This window comes from Stenella coeruleoalba, assembly GCF_951394435.1.
Source record: "Stenella coeruleoalba genome assembly, chromosome: 12".
Lineage (NCBI taxonomy): Eukaryota > Metazoa > Chordata > Mammalia > Artiodactyla > Delphinidae > Stenella > Stenella coeruleoalba.
The window spans coordinates 46,977,891-46,994,874 of NC_137158.1; the positions used below are offsets into that span (position 1 = coordinate 46,977,891).

Here is a 16,984-nt window from a genome sequence, read left to right on the forward strand (position 1 = left end):
TTGGCAGGTGGATTCTTAACCACTGCGCCACCAGGGAAGCCCTAGAATTCTTTTCTTTAAAAGAAGAAAATTTTCCCATGGCATTTATAGATTTTTCTTGGGTAACACCTAGATATGGCAGTTTAGGTAATTAAGACCTGCCTGTCCACTGAAGCCAACTACAAATGCTGTACTTTTTTTTTTTTTTTTTTTTTTAAGTCTGTCTGGAGTCATAGGAGAAAGCTAGGGAAGAGTTACCAGGACAGGATGCTAAGGAAGCCAAGTAAGGTGAACCTGACTTTGGGGGCTACTTTTCCCCCTGTTTGCTAACTCAGGAGAAGGCACTCAAAGAAGTGAGTGGCCTTTTTGTAGTTTCATGAACCTACAGGGGTAGAAAGTAGAAGGTAGGGCCTGCCAAAGAAGGGGTGGGCCTGGTGGACTCTCTCAATCTCTGTTGAGACTCTGAAGGATGAATTAGAAATAGGCATTCACAGGAATTGAAGCTCAGCTTTAAATCAGCTGAATCCCTAAAACTGGATTGAGGAGATTCTAGATTGGTAGTGCCCCAAGACACCTGGTAAGAATTAATGACTGTCGTCTTTTGAGAAAGATATCATTCTAGGACTCAAATTATTTCAAAAAACAATACAAGGTTCAGCACATAATGAAAAATAACCAGGCACACAAGGGTACGAGACTACACTAACAGAAATAACCAAGTTCAAGTACAGAAAAGAAAGGAATGAGAAATTTGGTAGCTATATAAAAACTAGTAAAAAGTGGAAATTCTGAAATTGAAATATTAAAAAGTAAAAATTAAGAACTTAATGGATGGGTTTAACAGAAGATTAGACACAGGAAAAGTGAATTAGTACGCTGGAAAATAAGCCAAAAGAAAATAGCCACAATGAAGCCTGAAGAGAAAAAAGCATGGAAGATACGGAAAGGGACTAAGAGACACAGGAGATATAATGAGAAGGAATAAGATTCCTATAATTAGAAACTTAGGAGATGAGAGAATAGGCCAAAAGCAATAGCTACAACAAGCTTTCCAAAAATGATGAAAGAAAATAAGCCAAATGTTTAAGTAGCCGAAAGAACTGAAACACAATACATAAAGGGAAATCCCAACGTTAACTGCTAAAGACCAGATAACTAAGAAATATTAAAAGCAGTCAGAGAATGAAGACAGATTGATTTCAAAGGAGTACTTCATAAGAGTGTTAGACATCTGACATCTGACTCTTCCCAGAAACAAAAGAAGCCAAAAGACAGTAGAATGATATCTTTAAATTGCTGAAAGAAAATGCTTGTCAGTATTGATGAAATTCTATACCAAGTAAAGATATCATTAAAGAATAAAAGAAAAATATTTTTAGACAGACAAAAATGGAGAAAATGTATCTCTAGAAGACCTGCACTATATAGAAAATACTGAAGGGTCTTGTTCTTCATGCAAAAGTGAGAATGATCCCTCTTGGAAGACTGGAGATGAAAGAAGTGAATATACAGCAACAAAAGGATGTATGAATAAATTAAAATGAATATTTACAGTTAGAAACAATTTTTTAAAATCCTATGGGGTTTAAATAAATAATTTTAGGACATATAGCACCAATGGCGTATAAATCACAAAATGGGACAGCTGGAGTTAAATGTGTTCTAACATCCTTTATTATATGGCAAAGGATGAGAGTATGTTAGATATTAAGTCAAAAATGCATCTCGTAATCTCTAAGATAACTACCAAAAGCACTGTAATGATACATGTACCGAACTAATTATGTAACATAATTTTAAAAACCCCCCCCAAAAAAAAATGGAGAGAAAAATGGGGAGAAATGGATGCAGAAAGTTTGAATATCAAGATAGAAAGAGACAATACCATGTTAATGGTAACCAAAAGAAAGTTAGAGTTAGCTCTATTAATGTGAAGGAAAAAAAATCCCTTAACTGAAAGAGAATCACTTCATAATAAAAAAATTCTGGTTTCAGAAATAGTATCACTGAAAGTCCGAGGTATTCACCCTCTCTTCTCTCAGGTCAGAATTTAATCCCTCCCTGTTTTCTCAATACCAAGAGACTGCTGAAAAATCTACTGTGCTTTAGAGGGGTATGTTTCTGCTTGCTTCTTAGTTTCCTGAAGTTCCCTTGAAGGGCTTGAGTCTAGAATCCGGTTCTCCACCCCTTTGTTTATAGCAGGTTCCAGCCCCTCACTTTTTGTGTCTGTAGCCCTTCAAAACTGCCAAAATCTCTTCTGGTTTTTCTGCTGCTAGTAACTGCCTCTGCCCCGCCCCCAGCCAGAATTCTGGTGCCTAAAGGGAAAAGCTGTGGCAGAATGTTGGCTCACTTCACTGCTGCTTGTTACTTCCCAGGAAGTGTTTGTCCTCGGGTCTTAGTTGCCTCTTCAACTCTCCAATAACTTCACTCTGATGTTTTTATTTTATCCAGCTTTTCTAGTTGTCTCAGCTCCAATTCAGAAGTGGAAGTCTACTTTTTTTTGAACCTCAGATTCTTCTTCCTTAAACTGGGTATACCACCCTCACAGGGTGGATATGAGAGAAAGTAAAGTAAGATATTTATCTGATATTTATTGGTAGGATGATGATGACCCTAAGATATGTGTGACCTTCCAAAAGGTCCATCCTCTATGCCATTATACAAATCCAGTATGTCAATATATCTTACTCACTGAAATAATATCTCATTCTCACCAGTTTCAAAAGACTGATTTTTTTTTCATTTTGTTCCATGCTTACACACATAAAATTAAAGAATATATTTCTTCCTTTCACATACAATTTTCCTATTAAAGAAATGGACCCTGTAACTTGAAGGGAGGGACTGGCCCAGGACTAAACTATTATTTTCAATTTTTTATATTTCACTCTTTCTTTCCTTCAAAGTGACTCAAATTTATAGTGAGAGAGTAGGGTTGTGTGATTATAGAAGTCACTGAATTATTCTAAAGTACCTGGATAGAAACTGTTCAGTGGGATATAGTTGTGAAATAGTAAAAGAGCCAAGGAAAAGTGACTCTCCATTATTCCAGGATTTAAATATTTCTCAAAAAATGGGAAAATAATCCCCTGTCTTCTGGGGTAATCACTTCTCCTTAAGGAAGCAGTAATAACATCTGTGGCTCCCATTTTCACTTTCCAGAAGCTTTCTTCCTCAGCACCCTGGAAAAGAATTTGGCAGAGCCTTTGTCTTCTAACTTCTCTTAGGACAAAATACTTGGACTCACCAGTAGTCAAACAAAGCTAAAGGAGTCGATTTGGGGTGGGGGGGAGAGTTAGAGGGTTGGTAAGTTATATTTGATTTGTCGATTTTGATGTCCAAGACATTGCCTCAAAAAGCAAAGTGTTAGTCTCTCTTTAACTTAGCACTCATTGCTTACGATCACATTCTCATAAGGAAATTATATCTCACACAGAATTTGAAATTTATTATTTCAGTAACATATTCAGTAAATTTGGATAGTACTGTGTAATTGACCCCCAAGTAAGAAAAACGGCTGAAAGAAAAATGGTGTGATGGTCATGGCTTTAGACATGTTGAAGATAGGATCTTTATATAAATGTTATCCTGCCAGTATCTTTAAAAAAAGTCCCGAGAGTTGTTCTGTTTCTCTATGTGTTGTTTTACATTGAACTTACTGTTTAAGAATATTTGTTCATTTTGGTTCTCTTCATTTAATTATTAGATAATGTGGTTGATATTATGGTGTATTTAGTACACAGAGTTTAACAGAACATCATTGTGGTAAACAAGAATTTGGTTCTTTGTCTACCATTCTCTTTTCTTCCAAAATGCACCCAACAGTGACTTTTCTAAGACATGCAAATGTCTCCCTCTTGTTGAATCCCCAATCTGGATGTACTTGTTTAAACACAATAGTAATCTGATCTCAGTTGGGCTATTCCATACCCAGATTTCTTAACCTTAGTAGACTTTTTCTGCTACCTGGGAGAGAGAATAAAATTTTTGTTTTAAATGAGATAGGAAATGAAAAACAAACCTGATATTCCCCCTTTTTTGTATTCATGTAATGTTTCTTTATTCGTCAATATTCTGTTAGATGTGGTTCTCTCATTGACATTTAAATGCTTAGGAGGTATTTTTATAGATGTTATAAAAGTTTGCAATATACATTACCATGATGGTTGGTTTATAAGCATTTTGATAATGTAATCATTTTAACCTTATAACAGCTTTTAAAACATTTACTTTAGGAAGTGTGTAGGAAATACAGAGAAAGAGGTGGCTGGGTCAGCTCACAGCCTGTATCATTTTTGTGGCTTATAAGAAATCCAGGACCACAGATGCACTATTTTAGAAACTCAGTTTTTATCAATGTACTTTCCAATGCCTTTTAATGAGCCTTTTTAGTGGCTCAAAATATGCTCCAGCTAATTTGAAGCAGTGAAGACCAGTGAAATTCACTAATACGAATGTTTTTCTGTTTATAGTAATCTTAGCTTTCTCTGGCCTCAGAAAGGCAGTGTTCCTTCTGCCCAATCTTTAGCACTAGTTTTCTCCTCATAAGGATTAACTATTTGGGTCTTAATAACTCTTACTGGCATTTAATATAAAGTATAATTTTTATGTTAGTATCATTTTCAAAATACTGAGTACTACCAAATAATGTATTACTTGTGAAATTTGTGAAATAAGGATGACTACCCAGTATCTGCATGTGTAATGACTATCATTACATGACATATAACGTTTCACTTGTAATATTTCTGGTAATGGTTCTTTGAAGAGGCTTGGGAAGAAAATATCTGAAGGCTAGCTTTTGAGATACTTATATTGAAGATGTCACAGCGTCCCACCATCAATAAAGTATGAATTTTATGTTCTCTCCCCCCTCTTGTGGCTGTGTGTTTGTGTGTGTGCGTGTGTGTGTGTGTGTGAGTGATGCTTATCATATGGAAAAAGTTGCCATATTGTGCATATTAGAATTCTTATTTAGCTAAGCATTCAAAGATTATTCTTAGTAACTATTACTAAGGGCTATGAAGATTATTAGTTCTCATTTACCAGTTACATCATGCAACCTATCCAGGTGACAAAAGAAATATTAAAATTATGAAACTAAAAATGTTTTATTATCAATGACTATCAAATTTCAATTTGTTTATATTTATGAAAGTTCTTTTGAAATCTGCAGAATCTTTTTTTTTTTCCCCAGAATTACCCCTGGACTACAAATTTACAAGTTTCTCTTCAAACAATTCAAAAACAGCAGGCTATTATCCAAACCCTCCACTGGTCTTATCAAATGATGGGAAACTGACAACCAAATAAACTATGTTTACTGAAAAATGAAGTGAAGAACTATATGTACAGCAAATGTACTGTAAAAATGTTAATTTTCAAAAACTACTGTAAAATGCTTTATAGAAACAAATTCTTAATGAAGTGACCAAGAAATTGGTATGTTTTTCCATAGGTCTCCTTTCTATAGAGATCATCTTGATACCCAACAACTCTCATTATGTTAAAATCTCAATATCTTAGAACTGAAAAGAATCTTACTAATATTTTCTATACTAGCAGTTCTGAGATTAGAATCACCTGGGGATATACATACATACACATGCATATTTACACATTTGCCTAGACCAGTGGTTCTCAAAGTGTGTTCCCCAAACCACTAGTGTAGCAGCACCTGCAAACTTGATAGAAATGCAAATTTACAGGCCCCATCCCAGACATACAGAATCAGAAACTCTGGGAATGGGACCCAGCAATCTGTGCTTAATTACAGTGTGGTTCACACTAAAGTTCAAGAACCATTGACTAGACCATAACCTCCAGACATTGGTTTAATTGGTCTGGGGATACAGATGAGCATTGATGTCTTTAATATGCCCCAGGAAAATGCAGCCAGAATTGAGAACAACTGATCTACACCTGTTGTTTCAACTTAAAGTTCAGAACACCAAGTCTAGTAAGATTAAATTATTTTAACTATGCTATTTTTGTGGTTACCAAAGCAAGGAAGTAGACATGATGTCTTCTGAGACTACACAGCCATAATGGGACAGGGATGATAGAGAAGCCAACTATTTCAGCCTCCAATGTTACCCATTAGGGTTTTTTTCCTCCCTAATAATGTTAAAGGCTGTTTACTTCACTCTAAGGCTTGTATTCTCAGTGGGGCAAAAATCGGTTCTTGGGGTGAAAAAAATCTTAGTATAACGCAATGGATAATGGTCCTCCATATCTCAACCCTACTCAATAAAATCTTATTCCTTAGTATTAATTTCTCTCATTAGGGAGAAATGTAATTTAAAGTTAAATTTATTAAGTATTTTTCTCCTAGGGCGGGGGGGGGTGATAATGAAAAGAGAGGTTGAGAAAAATTGCTTTAAGAGGTTTTATAGTTATACTACAATCCAGGATTATTGTGTTCGATGTGCTAATGTATAGTCATATTAGTAGCTGTTTGGGGCAAGATGTTTGGACCCAGATAATGTTTACAATATAAATTCTTGGCTACTCTTTATGCTGTAATTTTACCCTGTCCATCATGGACATATCAGAAAACACTGGTCACCATCATTTTACTTGGATTGTAGCAGAGAATTTAACGTATTGATGGATGCGATGAAGTTAAGTATTTTGTTAAATTTTTAAGTGCTCAGATAATCCCAAATATATTGTGGGGATGAGTATCTCAGGGTAGGTAAACAGTTACTGATTTTTTTTCCTCAAAGTCAGTAGCTTTCTTCAATATCTACTAATAAATGTGATTGTCTTTGAAACTGAATTCCAAAATCTTATTGGAATATAATAAAGAGCATACATAATCAAGCTTAGGGCTTAAGTGAAAGATGCTGTTTCATGTAAACTTTCAGTAGACATTTGATTTCTTTTAAAAATAAAGCTCTTTTTCCTTATGCATGTTTATTTTGTCAATGGCAAAGAATAATACATCTTTAAATGCTTATAAACTGCTCTTGTTAATATGAAAAATGCGAACTCCAAGGTAAGAAGTTAATTGCATTTTTTTGGCCACTGAAGAGTCAAAAAAATTCACTCAAGTCAGAAGTTCTAGTCCTACTTTTACCAGCAGCTACCAAAGAAATCTGAACAAGTTACCACCTAATCTGACCTTAGTTTTTTCCATCTTGTGAAAAAGATGGTTAAGAGTTTATATCCAAGTTTCCTCCCACTTTTCTAGCAGAGTCAGTCAGTGCTTCTGTTGGACTGTAATTAGACTTTAAAAATTTTTTATTTGTTTCTAAAAAGTGTTTCTAATTGTATATGAAGAGTAAAAATAATCATCAAAAATGGTATATTTAAAATTTAAAAGAGAATATTAGAGAAGAAAAGCTGTATATTCTTTAATAAAGTTACATGAAATAAGAAAGCAGGAAAATTGTGTTAACGGACAGAGGACTTAAATTTAATATTAGCATACAGGCCTATGAAGCCACCATCGTCCTGATACCAAAATAAGACAAAGACACTACCAAAAAAGAAAATTACAGGCCAATATCTTTGAAGAATATAGATGCAAAAATTCTCAACAAAATATTAGCATACCAAATCAAACAACACAGAAAAAGGATCCTACACCACGACCAAGTTGGATTCATCCCAGGGTCACAAGGATGGTTCAACATACGCAAATCAATCAATGTGATACACCAGATCAACAAAAGAAAAGACAAAAACTACATGATCATCTCAATAGATGCAGAAAAAGCTTTTGATAAAATTCAACATCCACTCATGATAAAAACTCTTACCAAAGTGGGTATAGAGGGAAAATATCTCAACATAATAAAAGCTATTTATAACAAACCCACAGCCAATATAATACTCAATGGTGAAAAGCTGAAAGCCTTCCCACTAAAAGCTGGAACAAGACAAGGATGCCCACTCTTATCACTTCTATTCAACATATTATTGGAAGTCCTAGCACCAGTAGTCAGACAAGAAAAAGAAATAAAAGGTATTCAAATTGGTAGGGAAAAGGTAAAACTGTCATTACATGCAGATGACATAATACTATATATAGGAAACCCTAAAGACTCCACACAAAACTACAGGAGCTGGGGCTTCCCTGGTGGCGCAGTGGTTGAGAGTCCGCCTGCCGATGCAGGGGACACGGGTTCGTGCCCCGGTCTGGGAAGATCCCACATGCCGCGGAGCAGCTGGGCCCGTGAGCCATGGCCGCAGAGCCTGCGCGTCCGGAGCCTGTGCTCCGCAACGGGAGAGGCCACAACAGTGAGAGGCCCGCATACCACAAAAGAAAAAAAAAAACTACAGGAGCTGATAAACTAATTCAGCAAGGTAGCAGGATACAAGATTAACATACAGAAATTGGTTGCATTTCTTTACACTAAGAATGAAATATCAGAAAGGGATTGTAAACAAACAGTCCCCTTTAAAATCGCATCAAAAAAAAATACCTAGGAATAAACCTGAAAGACTCAGCATATAAGGCAGTGAAAGACTTACATGCTGAGAACTATAAAACATTAATGAAGGAAATTGAAGATGATTCAAAATGGAAAGATATCCCATGATCTTGGAAGAATTAATACTGTTAAAAGGGTCATACTACCCAAAGCAATATACAGATTTAATGTGATTCCTGTCAAGTTACCCATGGCACTTTTCCCAGAACTAGAATAATCCTAAAATTTTTATGGAACCATAAAAGACCCAGAGTTGCCAAAACAAGGAAAAAGAACAAAGCAGGAGGCATAACCCACCCAGACTTCAGACAGTACTACAAAGCTACAGTAATCAAAACAGCGTGGTATTGGCACATAAGCAGACATATGGATCAATGGAACAGAATAGAGAGCCCAGAAATAAACCCACACACCTAAGGTCAGTTAGTCTTCGACAAAGGAGGTGAGAATATACAATGGGAAAAAGACAGTCTCTTCAGCAAGGGGTGTTGGGAAAGTTGGACAGCTACATGTAAATCAATGAAGTTAGAACACACCCTCACACCATACACAAAAATTAACTCAAAATAAATACTTAAGACATGACACCACAAAACTCCTAAAAGAGAACATAGACAAAACATTCTCTGATGTAAATCATACCAATATTTCTTGGTCATTCTCCCAAGGCAATGGAAATAAAGGCAGAAATAAAGGGACAGAATCAAACTTACAAGCTTTTGCACAGCAAAGGAAAGTACAATCAAAACAAAACACAACCTACGAAATGGGAGAAAATATGTGCAAACGGTGAGACTGACAAGGACTTAATTTCCAAAATATATTGGGTTGGCCAAAAAGTTCGTAACATCTTACAGAAAAACCCAAACTTTTTGGCCAACCCAATACAAACAGCTCACACAACTCAACAACAAAAAGCCCAATCAAAAAATGGGCAGCAGGGGCTCCCCTGGTGGCACAGTGGTTGAGAGTCTGCCTGCCGATGCAGGGGACACGGGCTTGTGCCCCGGTCCGGGAAGATCCCACGTGCCGCGGAGCGGCTGGGCCCGTGAGCCATGGCCACTGAGCCTGCGCATCTAGAGCCTGTGCTCCGCAACGGGAGAGGCCACAACAGTGAGAGGCCTGCGTACCGCAAAAAAAAAAAAAAAAAAAAAGGGCAGCAGAACTAAATAGACATGTCTCCAAAGAAGACATGCAGATGGCCAACAGGCACGTGAAAAAACTCTCAATGGCGGTAATTATTAGAGAAATGCAAAGCAAAACTACAATGAGGTATCATCTCACACCGGTCAGAATGGCCATCATTAAAAAGTTTACAAACAAATGCTGGAGTGTGGAGAAAAGGGAACCTTCCTACACTGTTGGTGGGCATGTAAGTTTGTGCAGCCACTATGGAAAACAGTATGGAAGTTCCTCAAAAAAACTAAAAATAGAATTACCATATGATCCAGCAATCCCACTCCTGGATACATATCTGGACAAAACTATAATTCAAAAAGATACATACACCCCTATGTTCACAGCAACACTATTTACAATAGCCAAGACATGGAAATAACCTAAATGTCCATTGACAGATGAATGGATAAAGGAGATTAGGTGTATACATATACAATGGAATACTACTCAGCCATAAGAAACAATGAAATAATGCCATTTGCAGCAACATGCGTGCAACTAGAGATTATCATACTAAGTGAAGTAAATCAAGAGAAAGACAACTACCATATGATTATCACTTATATGTGGAATCTAAAATATGACACAAATGAACTTATCTACAAAACAGAAACAGACTCACAGACATAGAGAACAGACCTGCGGTTGACAAGGGGTGGAGCTGTGTTGGAGGGGTAGAGTGGGAGTTGGGGTTAGCAGATGTAAACTATTATATATATAGGATGGATTAACAATAAGGTCCTACTGTATAGCACAGGAAACTATATTCAATATCCTGTGATAAACTATAATGGAAAAGAATTTTTAGAAAGAATGTGCATGCATAACTGAATCACTTTGCTGTACAGCAGAAATTAAGTACAATAAAATAAAATATACAATTAAAAAAAAATTTTAATAAATAAAAGTCCTTTTTGTACATTTACTCCCTTCAGTGAAGGGAACAAACTGCTAATTTCATCTGGCAGCAAACATCATGATTACATATGTAACTTCAGGAGTATTTTAATCTGTAACTATGGAATTCTGTATTAATTTAAATAAGTGATTTTTAAAAAAACCCTTCAAAGACCATCATGAATGGGTTAAGAATAACCTTCAATTGAATACCCATATAAATAGGGTTATGCCAAATTTAGTACAGATGGCTGTGATACAGTGGAAGGTACCCTAGCTTGAAAGCACAATTTGTGATTTGCATCTTAGGCAATTTAGTTCAACTTTCTGAGCCTATTTTCTCAACTGTTTAAAAGGGGACAGTAAAACTGTCAGGATTATGAAGGTAACATAAGAACAAACATGGAAGTACCTACTGTCACCTCAGATCTCTTCAGATTGTCAAGCCAGGGAATGCATATCTGACGCAAAATTGGGTATCGAAGGCTTAAATTGTGACTCTATGAGACTGGGAACTCAATGATTAGGAATATCGGTCATTTATGGGGGGTTTGTTTTTAATGATGAAAACTGATGTAAGGAAACGTGAGTCAACTGGAGGTAAAGCAGAAGCAAAAGCAGCAGGAGGAGTGATGTGGAGGAGTAGGGGGCCTGGTAAGGAAGGGCAGAGAAGATTTTGTGGGTGTCTGGCCTGAGCTGAATACCCAGAAAAATAGAAGAGGATGCCAGGGAAATTATGAAGTATGCCACTATTAATCATAGGGCAATAATGGCCCAAGCAGACCAAAATGGTAATACTTCTTTGGTGAAAAGGATGAGAGAAACTCTTTAACTGGTTTGGAGGTCTGATTTAAGAATAATTTGGGTCTAGAATTGAGGAAGAAAAACAAAAAGGCAATGCAAAGAAATGGAGCAAGGCTTTATGAGTTAACCGATCGGGTGGTACGTGAATCCTAGACAATGTTAACTGAGTCTAATTTTATTAGACTAAACAGAACAGAAACCATGTTAATCTGTAACAAACGAGTAGCATCAGCCTACTAGAAAAATGAGTACTACTGGTTAGACTAAAGCTGATAGTAAACCAACAAAAATGATTTTCTGATTATATCCAGAACAGGACAAAGAGATATGCTTGAAACAGATGGTGGACAAGGCAGAAATTAATCACTGAATTGAAAAGGTAAAATGAACATTGTATAGGGAATTTAGGACTAAGATAGGTATAAAACATGCAAAAGAAAACTTAGCTCTCTAATACTTAAAGTTCTCCAGGTCTAGAAAAATTATACTTCAGCAAATAGAGCTTGCAAATAAATATTGCACCAAGAGTCAGCAAGTCTGTTTTAACTGTATGTTTAATTAACAATCTCTAATTCAAATCAGTAATTTGGGGGCATTTATGTCAAATCTTTGTTTAGATGGCTAAAAATATTCAGTGATTCATTTATGGAGACCTTGCAGCATTCATTGTTCTCTCTGCTAGAGAGAATGCGGAAGTATGTATCTCCCAAACCTTCATGTAATAGCTGCTGAAAAGCAAAACATTACTGGTAATTGACATTGTGATGTCTGATATCATGTTTCTAGACTTTATATCTGTCATAACTTTTTTTTCTTTCTTTATAGAGCACCACACAGTTGTAGGAAAACAATTTAAGTAGTACTTAAAGAATATCCAATGATTAATTCTTCCAAAAGTCTATCTTAAGCTCATTAAATAAAAGAATCAGCCCAAGGTGGGACATAGTTAACATAAATATATAAGTAAACTATTATGGGGCATAGAGAACAGTTTTCCACTGAAAACAGTATTTTAAGTGAGGGACAAAAATCAATATATGGTGTTTCAATTACCAAAACCTACACTGACTGTATAGGAAATATGTTTATGAGTATGCACTTGGGCTTACCATTTTTCACACAAAAAATCTTGGAATGTGCACTATTGCCTTTTTTTTTAAGGTTCAGGATGATACTTACTGTGACGACTTGATAACTTTAATGATTTGCCAACCACTTATTAGCCTAGACAAAACAGACAAGCCTTATTTATTTTTATTTTTTGGTGAAAACAAGAAATACAGCAGAGTAACAGATTTATTTTTCCTTAGAGCACATAGGAGAAGACTAAAGTACTATCTTTGTTTAGTTTGACAGAGCAATTCTACAAGTACTTACACTGGTTAGGAACATACGAGGTCAAGTACAATATTTACTGCTAGGCCAAGAAATATCAAGACGACAGTTAGGTTTTCTGTTTGAGAATACTTCCACAAGACAGCACAATTTCAAAGGTCACATTCAATTATATTTCTAAGAATAGAGCTATATAAGAAGAGAGAACAGAACAAGCTGATATATTAGTGAATATTCACAGAAGTCTTCATACTGCACAGGAAACAAGCCTGATATTTTTGCACACATTCTCAATTACAAGCAAAAAGCATGCCTGTAAATGTCAATTTTGCCAGAAAGCATAAATGGAGAAAGGAATTAACAGGACTTTACTCAAACACAATGAAATAAGGAGCATACACCATTAATCGTTCACATATTCTAAAATAATACAAAACATTTAGACTTGCATTTTTGTGTACAAAAAACTACTGGTGAATTCGAGGAGTTAGGAAAAACTGAAGGAAAACGAACTCCTCCCACCATCCTCTTTAAACATCAACCACTTTCATTCTCCCACCTCTCCTGGGAAAAACCTCAGGGGCCTCCCCTCCTACCCCTGACCCTACAGGGTTCCAGTCTTTCCTGTTTACCGTCTCAAGCCCAATCCACAGCAAGCTCATTTGTTTTCTGAGCTTTCAGTTTCTACAGCCTAGGACACCTTTCCCACTGCTCTGTGTCCAGACATCCCAAGCCCCGCAGAGCAGACTTTCACACACCCCCTTACCCCCTAGGAGGGAGGCTTGGCAGCTCCCACAATGCAGTCTGCAGCCCGCTCCCTCATTTGTTAGGTCAGAAGCAGGGAAGGAAATGCAGAAGCTGAGGACTGAGAGCCAAGAAGGCCAGGCAGTAGGATGGAGGCTGTGGGACATCAGGGCAGTCAAAGAACAGTACAGAGGACACGAGTGACCCTCAAAATGCTGCCTTGGGGTTATTTCTAAGTGGTCCAAGGCCCAAAAAAGAATTTCCATGCTTAGAAAGGTGGAGTGAAACTATGTTTTGATTGCCTTGGATCACAGCCTGCTCTGGGTCTGTCTTGAAGCCATTATTACTGTGAGGCCCTTCTGTCTTCTCTTCAGCTTCTCGCACTAAAGCTCAAGAAAACACACAGAAGGTTTTGGTAAATGGATGAGGAAGAGGATGGGGTTGTCAGAGTTGGCCCCAAAAAACAATGCCCATAAGTAGGCAATTAACCTACAGGTTTTCCTTTGAAATGTTTAGACTTTGCTAAAGGAAGTGAGGTGGAGACATGAGGGCAGAAGACAGCAATAAGAGATCTGGAGTCTGATGCACAGTACCTTTCTCCTTCTGGACACAATCAAAGGGAGAGCAAATTAAACAAAAAGCCTGCTTTGCCAGTTTTCTTTTCCGTTTCTGAGCTGTAACTTCTTCTGAGAGGAAGAAGCGGTGGGGGGGGGGGGGGCGGGGAGGGAGACGAAGACAGAGACAGATGTATAACAGGCGCCACAGACTAGAAAGACCTCTTCGTCGGTGCCCCCGCCCTGGCAACTTTGTCATGTTCATAATGGGTGCGGGAGGGGTTGAGAAGGGGATGCCTAATAAAGTTGCCTAGATTAAGGGTGGTTTGTCAGCTAGGGCTCAAAAAGGCTAACTGCTTGAAGGGACCCCCCCCCCCACCAGCTTTGCTTTGGACGCTGTGATATTACGACTGCCCAACCTGCCTGACAGGGTTTATGGGTAGCCATTTGGGGGGCAGGGAAGGGGATAGTTCCTGTGTGCTACTCAGGAGCTTAAGTCTACAGATAGTTCCTGAAGAGGAAGGCGATGGTGCCTGTGCAAAGCTCATTCAGAAGGCTGAGTGCAGGTTCGGGTGGGCCATATCATAGGCCTTCATACTCACCAGTATGTGATCACAATGCAGGGTGCCCAAAGGCATAAGAAGACCAACATGATAACACAGAACACCTGTCATCTGTTACCTCATTCATGCCTAGTAGCCACCCACCAGCCAGCTGCTGATTCTGCGATAACCAGCAGCGTGGATAGCATGGACCCAGGAAGACAGTTGGAAACCAGTTACTGGTAGCCTGGAATGTTCAGTTTGGGTTGATGACTGGCATCATCTACATAAGCTTCATCTTGCAGCAGTGAAACTCAAAGATCTTGCCACAGAGTACATGGGTATCAGGAGGACAGCCTGCATAAAGTATGAAGCCCAGCTAAGTATTTGCAAAGGTATATCAAGCTTCTTTGTGGTAGACAACCACTTTAAAAACTGGGAGAAGGCTATCGTCAGACAGAGCCAAGGGCATGCAAAAGAAGGGAGTGCATATCTACAGTATCATGTGCTTGGCATAGAAATAGTGGAAGGCCGTGCACTTGGAACATGTAACGATGCAGAACAGTAGGAAGGCTCAGAGGAAGAAGAGCATAGGCATATAAGCGATTATCTTGCCACTGATTTTTGAGGATTTAGAAGGACAAAAGGACAAAATAATCCAGTGTGAAGAGAAAGTAAATGGAAGACTGCATGCTGTTGGCTAAGCACAGGTCCAAGAGGAGGTGGTAAGGAAACTTGTGCAGGAGCTTCTCACGGGGCAGGAGTTAGCCGGACTGGAACCTGAAGGTCCTGGAGCTCTCCACTGGCTGCCTTGCTGGGTCTCGAAATCCTCTGCGGGGCCCATCACCCATCAGGTAGTACTGGAGGGGATTGGGCCACAGTTCTGCTTTGATAATCTCTGCAATCCTGTCGAATTCTAGGAGGCTATGGTCTGAGAACCAGTTGAAGAAACTGGGAATAGTGTTGCCTTCCCGGTTCCTGTGGATATGGGACTGGGGGTCTTGGCCCCGGTGCCAGCGGATTGGCGTGGAAAGAGACACCACCCGGCCAGAGGATCTGCGTTCATATTCCTTGACAAGCCCCTCATTTCGGAAGTAGGGGTTGCTCTGAAAGATGAACTTGAATTTGCAGCCTGCTCTGGGGTGTTTAAGCTCCTCCACTTCCAAATTGATCATGTACCTCATCATGTCTTCATCTTGGCCACTGATCATAGGTGACAGCTGGGGATGGTTGCGGAAGGCAGTGACCCAGAAACCTGGGATATTTTGGATGATAAAACTTCTGCGCTGCATATGGAGCCTTCGCATGCGGCCAAACTTGCGCTCCAGCTGAAGGAAGGCCCTGTCAGCCTGAGCATTTACATTTGACAGCTCCTGATCGATGGCTTCCAGCGAATCCATGCAGTTATTGATCTTCGGGGCCCTGGCCCGGGCCTCCTCCTTCGCTCCTCCTACCACCTTTTTCTCCTTCTGCATCACCTTCTTTTCCTCCACCACCGCCTCCACTACTCCCTCCTTTTCCGCTGCTGCTGAAACAGCGCACTTTTTTGTCGTCATTTCCTTGGCTTTCGCCCCAGGCATTATCTGAGACCCCAACCTCCCTGCGCCACAGGCTTCTAGAGCCTTCTCGACAGCAGGGCTGCGCAGCTCTCTACGCTGACAGCCATTTTTCTGGCTATTGTCGGCTGCCACCGAGGTGGAGGCAGAGGCTGCTTCCATGCCCTCGGTGGAAGCAGGAGCCTCTTTCTGGCCCGCTTTGGTCGTAACGCGGCCGCGACTCCCAGCAACCCGAATGCGGAGCGCAAGGCCACAGCCCGCGGGGTCCCGGGGCGCGCCTCCCTCTGCGGCGGTCTCCAAGCCGCCCTCACCTGTGTCCGCCATCACCAGGGTGGCCCCGGTTTCCTCGCCCTGACACTGCTTTAGGTCCGGATGTCCCGGGGCATGGTCGGGAGTAGCGAGACCGCAGGTTTTAGAGACAGGGAAGTTGTCGCCCTCATCCAGGCCGCTCATTTTGGTAGAAGTCAGACCTGCAGGAGGAGAAAGTCCGTTGTCCTCCGCCGAAGCCGCGCTCCGCCCCTCGCACCACCCCTCTTTTCCGCTCTGAGGGATGCTGCTATGGCAACCGGTGACGTTAGGCGGTAGCGTCTCAACCTCGCGCGAGAGTTCTTTGCGTCTTATGATTATGCTAGGCTGTCAAGGGTGTTTCTTTGTCTTTGTTACAAAATGTTATGAATTTCGTGAGTCTGGAAAAGATTTGGCTTGCATAAATGGATACAGACCAAACTCGAGCAAGTGAGAACCGTGTGAATGTGGATTTCTAAGGCCCTGAATGAATTTCTAAGGCACCTACTGTCTTATAAAATACTTAACTGCTAAGAAAGGTTATTGTCTATTCAGTTCAGCTCATGGGGCTTCTCTTGTATAGTAAAGTGGATTCAGCAATTCGCAGCCCTTCTTTAACGTACGGATTCATTGCTGTTACCAAAGAATTGAGATGAGCAGGTTTTGAT

The 16,984-nt window shown here is 39.4% G+C and overlaps 2 protein-coding genes across 2 annotated transcripts in view; one reads left to right on the forward strand and one right to left on the reverse strand.

Moving 5' to 3' along the window:
• The window catches only part of NT5DC1 (5'-nucleotidase domain containing 1), a 126,604-nt gene extending 114,212 nt beyond the window's left edge, over positions 1 to 12,392 (forward strand). The window contains exon 12 of the mRNA XM_079939864.1: positions 5,177 to 12,392. Coding sequence (XP_079795990.1) covers positions 5,177 to 5,292 — 116 coding nt within the window. The 3' untranslated portion in view covers positions 5,293 to 12,392. The remainder of the gene's footprint in view (positions 1 to 5,176) is intronic.
• Positions 12,393 to 12,536: 144 nt separating this feature from the next.
• On the reverse strand, positions 12,537 to 16,568 carry TSPYL4 (TSPY like 4). Its single transcript, XM_079939866.1, has one exon. The coding sequence runs from the start codon at positions 16,482 to 16,484 to the stop codon at positions 15,240 to 15,242; it is 1,245 nt and encodes a 414-aa protein (XP_079795992.1). The 5' UTR covers positions 16,485 to 16,568; the 3' UTR covers positions 12,537 to 15,239.
• Between the last annotated feature and the right edge of the window lie 416 nt (positions 16,569 to 16,984).

Bases quoted from the DNA above. Each gene is read 5' to 3' on its own strand.
- TSPYL4 (XM_079939866.1), bottom strand. From the start codon at position 16,484: ATGAGCGGCCTGGATGAGGGCGACAACTTCCCTGTCTCTAAAACCTGC.